Source organism: Oncorhynchus masou, chromosome 1 (genome assembly GCF_036934945.1).
Source record: "Oncorhynchus masou masou isolate Uvic2021 chromosome 1, UVic_Omas_1.1, whole genome shotgun sequence".
In the NCBI taxonomy this organism is placed as follows: Eukaryota; Metazoa; Chordata; class Actinopteri; order Salmoniformes; family Salmonidae; genus Oncorhynchus; species Oncorhynchus masou.
Genome location: NC_088212.1, coordinates 47,320,350 through 47,334,869, shown reverse-complemented (window position 1 = coordinate 47,334,869; position 14,520 = coordinate 47,320,350). Strand labels below are relative to the sequence as shown.

General features: G+C 41.8%; 1 protein-coding gene across 19 annotated transcripts in view; it reads left to right on the top strand.

The window, feature by feature from the left end:
• camk2b1 (calcium/calmodulin-dependent protein kinase (CaM kinase) II beta 1) overlaps positions 1-14,520 on the top strand; it is an 88,048-nt gene that overhangs the window by 13,148 nt on the left and 60,380 nt on the right. For all 19 annotated transcript variants that reach the window (XM_064973309.1, XM_064973230.1, XM_064973191.1 and 16 more), the window contains exon 3: positions 14,355-14,414. In XM_064973309.1, coding sequence (XP_064829381.1) covers positions 14,355-14,414 — 60 coding nt within the window. The remainder of the gene's footprint in view (positions 1-14,354; positions 14,415-14,520) is intronic.

Sequence of the window (14,520 nt, the reverse complement as noted above, 5' to 3'; positions counted from 1 at the left end):
CACACAGTAGATGTCCAAACTGACTTGCCAACACTATAGTTGGATTAACAAGAAAATTATTTTTAGTGACTTCCGACTTCAACTGTAGCTCAAGTTGGGGGGGAGGGGGGTTCATACCTAGCTTGGCTATTAGACAATTCTTTAGGTTGAATAGTCTATTTTGCAGCTAATAGCCTATCATGCTATGCTTGTGAAAAACTAATAATAACACTTTTTCCCCTTTCCACATGTTAAAGATTCCAATTGACAAAGTGTTTTTAGCCACAATTGGCCCCAACCCCAATTAATACATTTGGGCACAATCGATAGCTTGCTGGACATAGGGCTAGAATGTTGAGGGTTCAAAACCTGATTCCTGCTTGTTTCATTACATTATTATGCCGGTCTCAGAGAAAATATACTGGATTGTTTCTCCCATCTCGTTCTTCGCTCGTCATTCAGCACGCTTGTGGGCGTGCTGGCAGGATGTACTGTTTTTTATTCTGTATATATGAATTACAAATCAGCCTTTACTTAAATCAGGTTTCTAGTCTATTGCATAGTTACAATGTGTAATCATTGATGTCCCAGGAGCAAGAGTGGTAAATACTGTTGAAGTGTATAATTGTAATACATACATGAAGGCACAGCATCGTTCAAATAATGAAGTTTGATACACCTGGTATTGGATATGACTGATATCGCTAAATAGTAATTTTCGTAATTTACTTTATGACCGAAAAATATACACAATCGTTGGTCTCTACATGAACTAACATTTTCCTCTCAGTTGTAAATGTTTAGCTTGACTCGTTATGACGTTATAACTTTTTACATTTGCTTCCCCAATAGTGTTTTGTCAGCCATCTTTGCTGAAGAAAGTCACCACGGATGGGTGTCTGGAGTCAAATTCGTCATTGGAACCACTCGATATGATTGGCCATGTAAAAATATTGGGACCCAAATGCATATTGAGTGCTCTACCTCCCCCTTGTGGTGGTCTGGAGCAACGAAGCCGTGACGCTGGGTACCTCTAAGTCCCGTGGTGTGAGCTTGCAACTTTTAAAGGAGGAACCACTGGATTACTTTTGATTACTAGAAAGTGTTTTACTCAATTATTTAGATCAATGGTAAGCTCACCCGTGATGTGATGAATTGCAAATAGTAATTGCTATTAGCTAATTCATATTGTGGTTTCTGACAGCCGAGAGTTATCTAAATACATCAATCTTTCTTCAGTTCGCACTAGCACTAGGACTCATGTTGCCTACATTTTCCGGTTTGGTTGATTGTGTGTGCTGTCGATACGTCTGTGAATGAATGTACATTGCATCCAAAAATAAACTGGTCGCATTCAGGACATAACTTTGTAAGGACTGTGTTTGTGCAAAATGTTTCTGTGAAAAAACAGTGTGGCTAGCTCAAATGCTGACTGCTGAAACGGAAACTGAATGTTCTAAATAAGCGTTCTTATCATACGGGTTTGAGTGTATGCTGTAAGGACCACTGTAGAATGATCACACATGTTTGTTGGTACATGTGAAAAGGTCAATTATAATCAACATAATAATTCACATTTCCTGTTTCTGCAGGGTTATTTTCCTGCTGTAGAAAACTGGCTCAAATTAAGATTCTACATCTCTATATACAGTGCATTTGGAAAGTATTGACTTTTTCCACATTTTGTTACGTTACAACCTTATTCTAAAATTGGTTAAATAAATGAACATCTTCATCAATATACACACAAAACCCCATAATGACAAAGCCAAACAGTTTTGCAATTTTTTTTGCAAATGTTTTAAAAATAAAAAACAGATACCTTATTTACATAACTATTCAGACCCTTTGCTATGGGACTCCAAATTGAGCTCAGGTGTATCCTGTTTCCATTTATTGTCCTTGATATGTTTATACCACTTGATTGGAGTCCACTTGTGGTAAATTCAATTGATTGGACATGATTTGGAAAGGCACATACATATCGATATAAGATGCCACAGTTGGCAATGATTGTCAGCGCAGAAACCAAGCCATGAGGTCGAAGGAATTGCCCGTAGCGCTCCAAAACAAGATTCTGTTGAGACACAGATCTGGGGAAGACTACCAAAACATTTCTGCGGCATTGAAGGTCCCTAAGAATACAGTGACCTCCATCAGTCTTAAATGGAAGAAGTTCGGAACCACCAATACTTCCTAGAGCTGGCTGCCTTGCCAAACTGAGCAATCAGGGGAGAAGAGCCTTGGTCAGGGAGGCGACCAAGAACCGGATGGTCAATCAGACAGCTCCAGAGTTACTCTGTGGAGATGGTTGTCCTTCTGGAAGATTCTCTCATCTCTGCAGCACTCCACCAATCAGGCTATTATGGTAGTGTGGCCAGACGGAAGACACTCCTCAGTAAAAGGCACATGACAGCCCGTTTAGACTATGACAAAAGGTACCTGAAGGACTCTCAGGCCAACGAGAAACAAGATTCTCTGGTTAGATGAAACCAAGATTGAACTCTTTGGCCTGAATGCCAAGCGTCATGTCTGGAGGAAACCAGGCACCGCTCATCACCTGGCCAATACCATCCCTACGGTGAAGCACGGTGGTGACAGCATTATGCTGTGGGATTTTTTTCAGTGGCAGGCACTGGGAGACTTGTCAGGATTGAGGGAAAGAGGAATGGAGCACAGTACAGAGATCCTTGGTGAAAACCTGCTCCAGAGCTCTCAGGACCTCAGACTGGGGCAAAGGTTCAACTTCCAACAGGACAATGACCCTTAGCACACAGCCAAGACAACGCAGAATTGGCTTCGGGCCAGGTCTCTGAATGTTCTTGAGTGGCCCAGCCAGAGCCCGGACTTGAACCCTATTGAACATCTCTGGAGAGACCTGAAAATAGCTGTGCAGTGACGCTCCCCATCCAACCTGACAAAGCTTGAGAGGATCTGCAGAGAAGAATGGGAGAAACTCCTCAAATACAGGTGTGCCAAGCATGTAGCGTCATACCCAAGAAGACTTGAGACTGTAATTGCTGCCAACGGTGCTTTAACAAAGTACTGAGTAGAAAGGGTCTGAATACTTATGTAAAGGTGATTTTTCTAACCCTGTTTTTGCTTTGTCATTATGATCTATTGTGTGTACATTTGAGGGGGGGGGGGACAATTTAATCCATTTTATAATGAGGCTGTAACGTAACAAAATGTGGATAAAGTGAAGGGGTCTGAATACTTGCCAAATGTACTGTAGTTTGAAAAGAAAGGAATCATTACATCTCGTTGTGCTGTATTGTACTACTGCGTGTACAAAACCCTCAGAACATCCTAAATTCCTCAGGGCATGGACTCTATGAGGTGTTGAAAGCGTTCCACAGGGATGCTGGCCCACATTGACTCCAGTGCTTCCCACGATTGTGTCAAGTTGACTGGATGTCCTTTGGGTGGTGGACCATTCTTGAGCGTGAAAAGCCCAGCAGCGTTTCAGTTCTTGACACATTCAAACTGGTGCGCCTGGCACCTTACCCCGTTCAAAGGCACTTAAATATTTTGTCTTGCCCATTCACCCTCGGAATGGCACACATACACAATCCATGTCTCAATTGTCTCAACCTGTCTCCTCCCCTTACACTGTTTTGAAGTGGATTTAACAGGTGACATCAGTAAGGGATCATAGCTTTTGCCTGGATTCACCTGGTCAGTCTATGTCATGGAAAGAGCAAGTGTTCTTAATAGTTTGTGTACACAGTGTATATACTCTATACCCCTATGGCAGAAGATAGCTAGCTGTGTGTTATGTATCTACTGTACCTCAATGTCCTAGTATTTGAGTTGAGGGTATGTAGGCTACAGGCTTAGATCAGTGGTCTCAAACAGCGGTACTAGAACCCCTGGTGGTACTTGGCCTATCCACAGGGGGTACTTGAGAAGACTCATAAGACAATAGGCCTACTGGTAAAATGCACATGAGGGGGTGCTTCACGGGTACTGTTCTTGATGTTTCACTACATGGGCTTTAGTCAACATATTTCCCATTCAAAGATACATTTCATTTTGGTGAAACAAATGGACATGAACATGATTTTGACTTGTCAAATCATATTTATGTTTTTGTTCAAATCAAATGTTGCAAGATATCATGAAATAGGCAATGGAGCAGGAGGATTTCGAGGAAAAGAGAGTGAGATTGACAGATGAATGTGTGTGAGGGGCTGTGGGGGATAGAGAAGGCACCCCAGGCACTTGGACGCTGGGGGCCATGCGTCTGTGCTTCGACATGCCTTTAGCACGGGACTCTCATCTGACACACACACACACACACACACACACACACACACACACACACACACACACACACACACACACACACACACACACACACACACACACACACACACACACACACACACACACACACACACACACACCCACCGAGAGTCCTAATGCTAGCCTACTCGACTTGTATTGGATACAGTAGAAGATTCAGCCTGTCCCTTATTCCCTTATTCATGAGTAAGGTGGAAAATATGGGTGCCTTCCAATCCAATACCATGATGAGTCACAGTCATAAACTCTTCTCATAGACACCATTAGGTTGGAACAAACTCAGTCGTACATTACAAATGCCGTATCTTAATTTGAACCAGTTTCTTACAGCAGGAAAATAATTCTGCAGCAACTGGAACTGTGAATTATTATGTGGATGATAATTCATATACATTTTTTTTAGGGGCAAATCAAGTCTGAACATGGAATATTTGACAATTACTTGAAACAATTGAACATTATGAAACATCAAAGATACCAGGCCTGCTCTTCATAGCAGATTTTGAAAAGGCTTTTGATAAAGACGACTAGAATTTATATATAAATGCCTGGATTACTTTAATTTTGATGAATCTCTTATACAATGGGTTAAAGTTATGTACATCAACCCCAGATGTAAAATAGTGGTAATGGTAAATAATGGTTATTTCTCAGAAAGTATTGAGCTTTTAAGAGGAGTAAAACAAGGCTGTCTGTTGTCTCCATATCTATTTATGGCCATTGAAATACTAGCTATTAAAATTAGATCCAACAAGAACATCAAAGGGATAGAAATCCAGGAGATAAAAATAAAAGTTTCAATGTATGCCGTGACTCTAGTTTTTTCTTAAATCCACAATATGGATCCCTGCACAGTCTTGATCACTTTTCTAGCCTCTCTGGATTAAAACCAAATTATGACAAGTGTATCATATTACGTATTGGATCGTTAAAAGATAGTGTTTACACTACCTTGTAGTTTACCAATAAAGTGGGCGGATGGTGAATTAGCCGCACTTGGTAATGACATCTCAAAAAATATAAATTAACTTACCACAATTAATCGCAATAGAAAGTTAGCTAAAATAGATAAGGTTCTGCAACCATAGAGAGGTAAATAATTGTTTATTTATGGAAAAATCACATTGATTAACTCTTTGGTCCTATCACAGTTTACTTACTTACGAATGGCACTGCCTACTCCAGATAATTTGTTTTTTAAATAATATGAGCAAAGAATATTTCATTTTGTTTGGAATGCTAAACCAGACAAAATTAAACATGCCTATTTATATAATGAATATGAGTTTGGGGGGCTAACATGTTAAAATATTAAAGCTTTAAACCTCTCACTAAAAGCTTGACTCATACATAAATTATACTTAAACCCAAAATGGTTCTCCAGTAGATTATTAAGAAAGGCTCATTCTTTGTTCAAAAATGTCATTTTTGCCTTCATACAGATTACAATTTATACTTTTCCGACTAATTGAAAATTACATTTTGTTTAAAGTATCGCCCTTTCTAAAACAAGCCATACAAAGCTTTTTACAATTTCAGTTTTATTCTACAGAAAAGATAGAACAAATGTTATAGTTAAACTTAAATATACTGATTAATTAAAAAAACAATTTATGGACAAAAAAAGTATTTGTTAGTGATATTATGAATAGAAATGGAGGAGTTTTATGTCACATTTGCAGTTATCGAAAATATATAGGAATATCTGTTCAATCTAAACTTACAACCATCTGATTGCAGCACTACCACAAAAATGAAGGTGGCAAATGGAAAAGGGAGAAGGTAGGGAATTTGTTTGCCTGTCATATATTAAAGATACAAATCGGCTGGAAGGAACTGGCATAAATATAAAAATATACCAGTTTCATTTGAGGACATAATATTGACCGCTGTGCCATACAGGTTGCAAAATAAATGGGAAGAGATTTTCGATGTACCAATTCCATGGCATTTGGTTTATGAACAAAAAAACTACACTTGATTCAAGACATAGAGTTTTTCAATTTAAATTATTATATAAAATTGTTGCCGCCAATAGAATTCTATATATATATTTATATAATATGGGGCATACAACAATCTCAGATCTGTAGATTTTGCTGCGAAGAGACCGAAACAATAGATAATGTATTCTGTCACTCAGAAACTTATTCCAATGTCTGTCTGCAAGCTGAAAATATTTGCGCTGTAATTCTGTGGACCTAATTCAGATGTCATAACAAGATGCCCAGCGCTTCAGGCCTCCTCCTCAATCCTCTCTCGCTCTCTCCCCACCTGCAAAATGTCAGTCCCATCTTGCACCATAGGTTACTCTTGTCTGTCCATCACATATGTAAAGAACTAGCTTTCCTGCTCTATCCGCGCTGATTGGTGAAGTAATGTAATGAGCTAAATGTTTAAAACAATAATGATTTCACAGGTTAAAAAGGAACAGAAAGGGACAATATATACCAATATATAACAATATAGTACTTTTTGGGGGGTCGAACGAGTTCGGAATTGTATTTTTCTGGTCGGAACAGTGGAATGGAATGAAAAGAATAGTGTTTCTGTTCAGAACAAAACAATTGGAAAATAATTTCACTTACAACCCTTGGTTTAAACTGTCCAGTCCAGCAGACGAACAGCTAATGTCAGCTGCCACATGTCAGGGGTAGTGGGGTGGGGCTGTTGGCACAGCCCGCAGCCAATCCGAGAGCTTGTTTATTGATGTGAAGACTGGACAGTGTTGCAGGAGGTCAGCTATTGGGCCAATATATTCTCAATGGGAACATGAGACACTGTTTAGGAGATGATAGAGATTGGTGATGAGAGAGAGAGTGTGCGGGAGGGTGGTGTGTGTGCTGTTTCAGAATCACCTGCAATACAGTTGTAGTAGGATGACCTGTACTTTGGCCTATTTGTGTCATTATCTGGGTGTAAAATGACTGACTGACTGGGAAAAATGGCCAAATTGTATCATCTCCCCATATGCTTCTTATGGCTATTGTGTCTTGGCATAATGAAAATGAAAAGTGGTCATATTTTGGTTTGGTATTCCTTGAAACCCATGTCAATCTGGTGGAATATGAGATGTGGTGATGTGTTTGATACAAGTGTGTGTGTTTAATGTATTCCTTTATTGTTGCAGTCATGCCATAACATAGTCTTCTCCTCTTTCTTCTCCTTTCCTCAGTGACATGATGAGTCGCAGATAGTCAGTCTTCCCTCCCACACTCAAGCATGCAATAACCTCAGACAGAGAGCACCAAAATAATGTTTACACACACTCAATATCATAGACTTACTCACAGTATCAGACATGCATGCCCACACACAGAAACACACACAAATGTATGCACACAAGGGCAAAGTCACACTTTCTGTCTTGCTCTCATTCACTCTCACATGCGCATGTACGCATGAACACACACACGCACAGAGTGGAGTTCATCGATCGCTGTGGGGTTTTTGGGCAGCAGCGAGGTCGTTTCTGTGGATTTTTCTCACCCAGTGAACACATTGCTCATGGTCTCTTCTCCCCCTCCATCCCCTCAGGACCCATCCTCCACCTCCTTCTCTCCTCCTCTCCCTCTCCTCTCATCTCTTATTTACTCTGCTGCATCACAGAAATTGAAGGCTGGATGGATATAGGCTAGGCTAGCTGCTTCACGGCAAAACAGAAAACAGCTACAGCTACTATGGTGACAGAGGCAGAGATGTACTGGAAGAGCCTAGCTTACGGTTGACCGTAGTTTAACCTAAACAGCTCTCTATGGTATTTGTTTTTTTGGTGTGGAAATCTTGACCCTGCCCAGCACACCTAACCCACACTCTCAATGTACTATCAGTCCAAAGACAAACCCATCCTGAATGTGACATTCGTCTGACATTTTACTGTATCTCTACTAGGGATGCAACGGTACAGTGGGCCCACGGTTCAGTATGTATCACGGTTTGTGGGCCATGGCCCGGTTTCGGTATCTTTATATTGAAGAAAAGTGTGCGCTTGTACTCTCATACAGGGGACGAGTTTTTCAACACGTAGCTCTTCATCTCCTAATCCAGTACATAGTGAACCGTCACAGTGAGGTAGCTTCCTGTACATAGTGAACCGTCACAGTGAGGTAGCTTCGCGTACATAGTGAACCGTCACAGTGAGGTAGCTTCCCGTACATAGTGAACCGTCACAGTGAGGTAGTTTCCAGTACATAGTGAACCATCACAGTGAGGTAGCTTTGAGTTGCTCTGGAGGTCCAACTATCAGTGGAGAGAGCTAGATAGGGTGTCTGTGTCAATTTGTTTTCAATTTATCTCCGTGATGTTTCATAGAGTGTGGGAATTACTTTGGTGCTGACATGTGTGCTGGAGGGGACATTGTAACGCGGCTCAATTTATTTCATTGGGTGATGAAATCCCGAGTCAGTAACCTCTGAATAGGGCTGCAAATCTTTGGCTATGAATACTCCCACTGCTTTCGTTATTTCTTTATGTTTTTCTGAATTTGTCGCAAATTGTTGTTGGAATGCAGCAGTGAGTGATTGTTGTGTTTTCGCTAACGGGTGGACTCTCCTTGCTCCAGCTCCACCTGCAAGGGATACGGCCGGGTGATGGTGACGTAAATGACACATCATGTTAGAAGTGTTTCCACTTGAGTAGCCGACAGTGGCAAAGCAATGCTCGCAGACTGTACTTTGTTTGTTTACGGTCTTCTTACCCTCGTCATCGTATTGAACGCTGAATCCAAAATGTTCCCACATAGCGGGTTTGAAAGACAGCGGTGCCTCTTCAATTTTGCTTCTCTCTGTCTCGCTAGCACTCACAATTGTCATGTTGGAGCTGAGCTGAGAGAATATTTGTTTTTAGTTTCCCCTCTCTTCATGGGGCCCCTTTAGGGAAGTTTCCTACTAAAATGTCATTGCAAATCTTCCATTGGTTGTTTAAGGGGGAGGGGGTTGCGCTCACTGCGGTTGCCACATTTTGAGACATTGCTGTGGAGTTTGTCAGCCCTCAGGAGACCGCTAATGGCCTGGGGCCTCAAGCAGTTGCCTGCCAAACCTGTTCACAAGCTGCATGTATGGTTCTGTGGATCTGAATGTACAACGTGCGTGTAGTCTGCAGCGCAATAAACAAGTGTTGGAAATTCTAGGAAAATGACAGGTATATCGTAATTCTGCGGTTCTTCTGTGCGTATTAAATCAAAGGGTGCGTACTGAACGGTTCGACAACATACTGTGTACCGTTGCATCCCTAATGTCTACATACAAATACCTGCTGTAGTAACACACATAGCACACACAAATAATTATATAATATATTGGTAATCCTGTGGTCCTCAGTATATCGGGATTTAGGTAGCTGGTTTCCTAACAATTGTCTCTGTCTGTGGACTACAGATGTGGGATCTTAATTTGATCACTCTTTTGTTGCTAAGAATTTTTCTACATAGCGGGAAATGCAAAATGTCAGGGTTGATTTGCCCTAACAAAAAATACAAATACAAAGTGTAGCTATTCGCTCCGCAAGGAAATCAAACAAGATAAGCATCAGTATAGAGACAAAGTAGAGTCTCAATTCAACGGCTCAGACACAAAACGTATGTGGCAGGGTCTAGAGTCAATCACAGATTACAAAAACAAAACCAGCCCTGTCGTGGACACCGGCGTCTTGCTCCCAGACAAACTAAACAACTTTGCTCGCTTTGAGGACAATACAGTGCCACTGACATAGTCCGCTACCAAAACCTGCGGGCTCTCCTTCACCGAAGCCAATGTAAGTAAAACATTTCAATGTGTTAACCCTCGCAAGGCTGCAGGCCAAGACGGCATCCATAGACATGTCCTCAGAGCATGCGCAGACCAGCTGGCTGGTGTGTCTACGGACATATTCAAACCATCCCTATCACAATCTGCTGTTCCCTCATGTTTCAAGAGGGTCACCATTGTTCCTGTTCCCAAGAAAGGTAACTGAGCTAAACGACTATCGCCCCATAGCACTCACTTCTGTCATCATGAAGTGCTTTGAGAGACTAGTCAAGGATCATATCACCTCCACCCTACCTGACACCCTATACCCACTCCAATTTGCTTGACGCCCCAATAGGTCCACAGACGATGTAATCGCAATCACACTGCACACTGACCTAACCCATCTGGACAAGAGGAATACCTATGTAAGAATGCTGTTCATCGATTACAGCTCAGCATTTAACACCATAGTACCCTCCAAACTCGTCATTAAGCTTGAGACCCTGGGTTTCGACCCCGCCCTGTGCAACTAGGTCCTGGACTTTCTGATGGGCCACCTCCAGGTGGTGAGGGTAGGTAACAACATCTCCACCCCGCTGATCCTCAACACTGGGGCCCCACAAGGGTGCGTTCTCAGCCCTCTCCTGTACTCCCTGTTTACCCATGACTGCATGGTCATGCACTCCTCCAACTCAATCATCAACTTTGCAGACGACACGACAGTGGTAGGCTTTAGTACCAACAACGACGAGACAGTCTACAGGGAGGAGGTGAGGTCCCTCGGAGTGTGGTGTCAGAAAAATAACCTCACACTCAATGTCAACAAAACAAAATAGATTATCATGGACTTCAGGAAACAGCAGAGGGATCACCCCCCTATCCACATCGACGGGACAGTAGTGGAGAAGGTGGAAAGTTTTAAGTTCCTTGGCGTACACATCATGGACAAAGTGAAATGGTCCACCCACACAGACAGTGTGGTGAAGAAGGCGCAACTGTGAACTCAAGAGGCTGAAGAAATTTGGCTTGTCACCGAAAACACTTATGAACTTTTACAGATGCACAATCGAGAGCATCCTGTCGGGCTGTTTCACCGCCTGGTATGGCAACTGCTCCGCCCACAACCATAAGGCTCTCCAGAGGGTAGTGAGGTCTGCACAATGCATCACCGGGGGCAACCTACCTGCCCTCTAGGACACCTACACCACCCGATGTCACAGGAAGGCCAAAAAGATCATCAAGGACAACATCCACCCGAGTCACTGCCTGTTCACCCCGCTATCATCCAGAAGGCGAGGTCAGTACAGGTGCATCAAGGCTGGGAGACTGAAAAACAGCTTCTATCTCAAGGCCATCAGACTGTAAACAACCATCACTAACAATGAGTGGCTGCTGCCAACATACTCATTTTTATGTATATACTGTACTCTATACCATCTTCTGCATCTTGCCTATGCCGCATGGCCATCGCTCATCCATATATTTATATGTACATATTCTTATTCATCCATTTACACTTGTGTGTATAAGGTAGTTGTTGTGAAATTGTTAGATTAATTGTTAGATATTACTGCACGGTCAGAACTAGAAGCACAAGCATTTCGCTACACTCGCATTAACATCTGCTAACCATGTGTATGTGACCAATAAAATTTGATTTGATTTCTGATTATTGAGATATACCTTATATGTGTGACCTATTGCTAAGTGACTGTTCCAATTTGAATAGGTTTTGAATGTGATAGAGACTGTTGGACAGTGAGAGGGGGTGTTGCTTAATATTCAAATGAGGGCCAGGAGGCCGGCAAATTGTGTGGAGTTCACCTTGAGGTGAAAGAACACTGGGATTTTAAATACAGACGGTATGATTTTCAATACCGTTTCTTATTTTTTGGGGGGGGGGGGTTGGGGGCTGCGGGGTGCATGCTATGTCACTGCTTATAGCTGTACGTTAAGTATAACTATAAAAAAATTTAAGATGTGTCAAATAAGTGATATCCAGCTCAGGGCTCCAGCTTTGCATTTGGTTTGCTAACTTGTTAGGTAACTGGCTTGATTTATGGGCTCTTGAGTGGCGCAGAGGTCTAAGGCACTGCTAAAGGCATCACTACAGACGCTGGTTCAATCCCGGGCTGAATCACACCTTGCCGTGACTGAGAGTCCCATAGGGCAGTGCACAATTGGCCCAGTGTCGTCCGGATTATGGTTTGGCCGTTGTAAATAAGAATGTGTTCATAACTGGCTTGCTTGGTTAAATAATGGTTAAATAAAACAATGTCAAGATCAAGCTTCTTCGTTACAGCAGAGAGCCTGTCTCTTTAGCTTCCATTGTAATTGCCAAAGACACTGGCCTTTCTGTCATCTTCAAGTATGAACATTTTATCATTAATGGCCTCAGGAGAACAGAGGAGTTGATCCTGATTCGATAACCCTCATAGCTATCCTCCAATCAAAATTACAATCCAAATATTATACAATGGGTGGGGTGGGTCTAATCCTGAATGCTGATTGGTGTCTATTCCACATATTGCCACCTGCTTAATCTGTGACATTATGCCCATTTACTTTGTTCCGTCTGACTGTGCAATCCACTGTTTTATCAGCTCAGACAGGCAATTTATAAATTTGATCTCCACTATAAAAAGCATCAAGACATTATCTCCGATTTCTTTTAGACTAACATTTAGTTTTCAACAGCGGAGATTTGTGTTGGTCTTGCTGTCTGTCCCTCAAACATTTGCAACATTGCTTCAATATACAAATTCAATCTCCAGCTGTCGCATAGTAATGAACGTGTCGGGAGTCAGGATGAGCCATACTGGCAGGCAGGCAGCTTTTCTCAGCCAGTCAAAATCCGCATAATCTTTATTGATATACAGAAAGAAATATCAATAGAAAACAGGTCAAACGAAACAAATTCCAGCTGGTTGGCAGTATTTCCAGCTTCAGTTTGAAGTGATCGTGTTAGCTGTGTTGTTGGCTAGCTCCTCTGAACAATAGTGTCCTGACGAGGGAGCATTTTCTATGCCAGGTAAAATTGTGCGTCATTAGCTCATTGTTAAATGTCACTTGAAAACAGCTTAAACAAATGCAAATGCAGCTACTTTGTTGTTGTTCTGGCTGTACAGTTTGAAGTAACTGTAGGTTAGCCGTAGTTGGCTATCTAGCAAGCAAGGAATAGGAACGTTGCCAGCCAGTATGGCAATAGAACATTTAGAACGAACGACTGGATCACCTCCATTGATATAGAACAAAAAGGCTTAACAAATGGGTCGCGTCTCTGGCAACCGAACTGATAGAACCAACAACAAGCCGGCTTGGGTAGCAACCCTAGATTTGTGTTGGGACTATTTCTTGTGTAAGGATGAAATCGTATGAATAAATAATTCTTTCATTAATCATTATTTGTATATGTTGATAACCCATTGTATAAAAGTGATAATGCTCTCGAGGGCCGGTGTTTAGAGGATACAGTATATTGGCACATTTTTCCGCACCTAACAACATCCGTGCCAATATGTCCAACAAACATCGATTTCTTGGGTATTATCACCTAATTGGAACTATATCACTTTTTTTTTTCTTCACAGAACATGTTGGCATCCATTTTTTGTTTATCCAGAGGAAACCAATCTGTCAAAATGTGCTAGCTCATGTCTAAATTCTCTTGCTTACCTAACAGCTAAATGTTTATTTTTAACTTTGTTATAATTATATTTTTGAGGCTCATGATGTTGTCATGGAAAATATGAATGTTATTTCCAACAACCAATGAGCAACTCCGCCATAAACCCATCTGCATATTGAACGTTGAGATTGCCGAAAAGCCCGTTTCTTTGGCAATGACATGGAGTGGCAAGGAGTGGAATGTTAGCTAAAAAGACTGGTACCCAGGCTTGAGACATTCAAACCCCTCCTGGATCAAGATCCCCGTTGCCCCAAAAATTTGTGGGGTGCATGTCCGGTAATACTGTATACCCCGGTATGGTACAGAAACGGTATGACGATTTGCACATCTGTTTACCGCCAAACCCTAGTACAAGCTTACGTAACTTTTATGATAATCTCCAATTTGCATTCCATGGCAGTTAGTCAGTCACTAGGCAGTCTACATTTTGTCAACTCCACTGTTTTTAGGCCTGGGTCCCTCCCTCGTCCAAGCAGCCAGTGGCGCTGTACTAAAGAGATGCTGACGCACAAGTTGTATCCATTTGTTCTGTTACACTTATGTGCATTTGTGTATTACACCAAAATAAAGTGCCGTCAACGTATATAACTTTATATTGCATCTGTTACAGTATTCAGGCCTGTGTGTGTAAGTGCTTGTTATTTCCTCCTCAGATCACCAGAAGCTAGAGAGAGAGGCCCGTATTTGTCGCCTGCTCAAGCACTCCAACATCGGTGAGTCTTTCTGTAACTAACCAACGCACCAAAGGACTGTCCCCTACCTACACAGTATGCTGCAATATGCTGCTTCAATCTGCCATTATCAATCTTCAATATATCT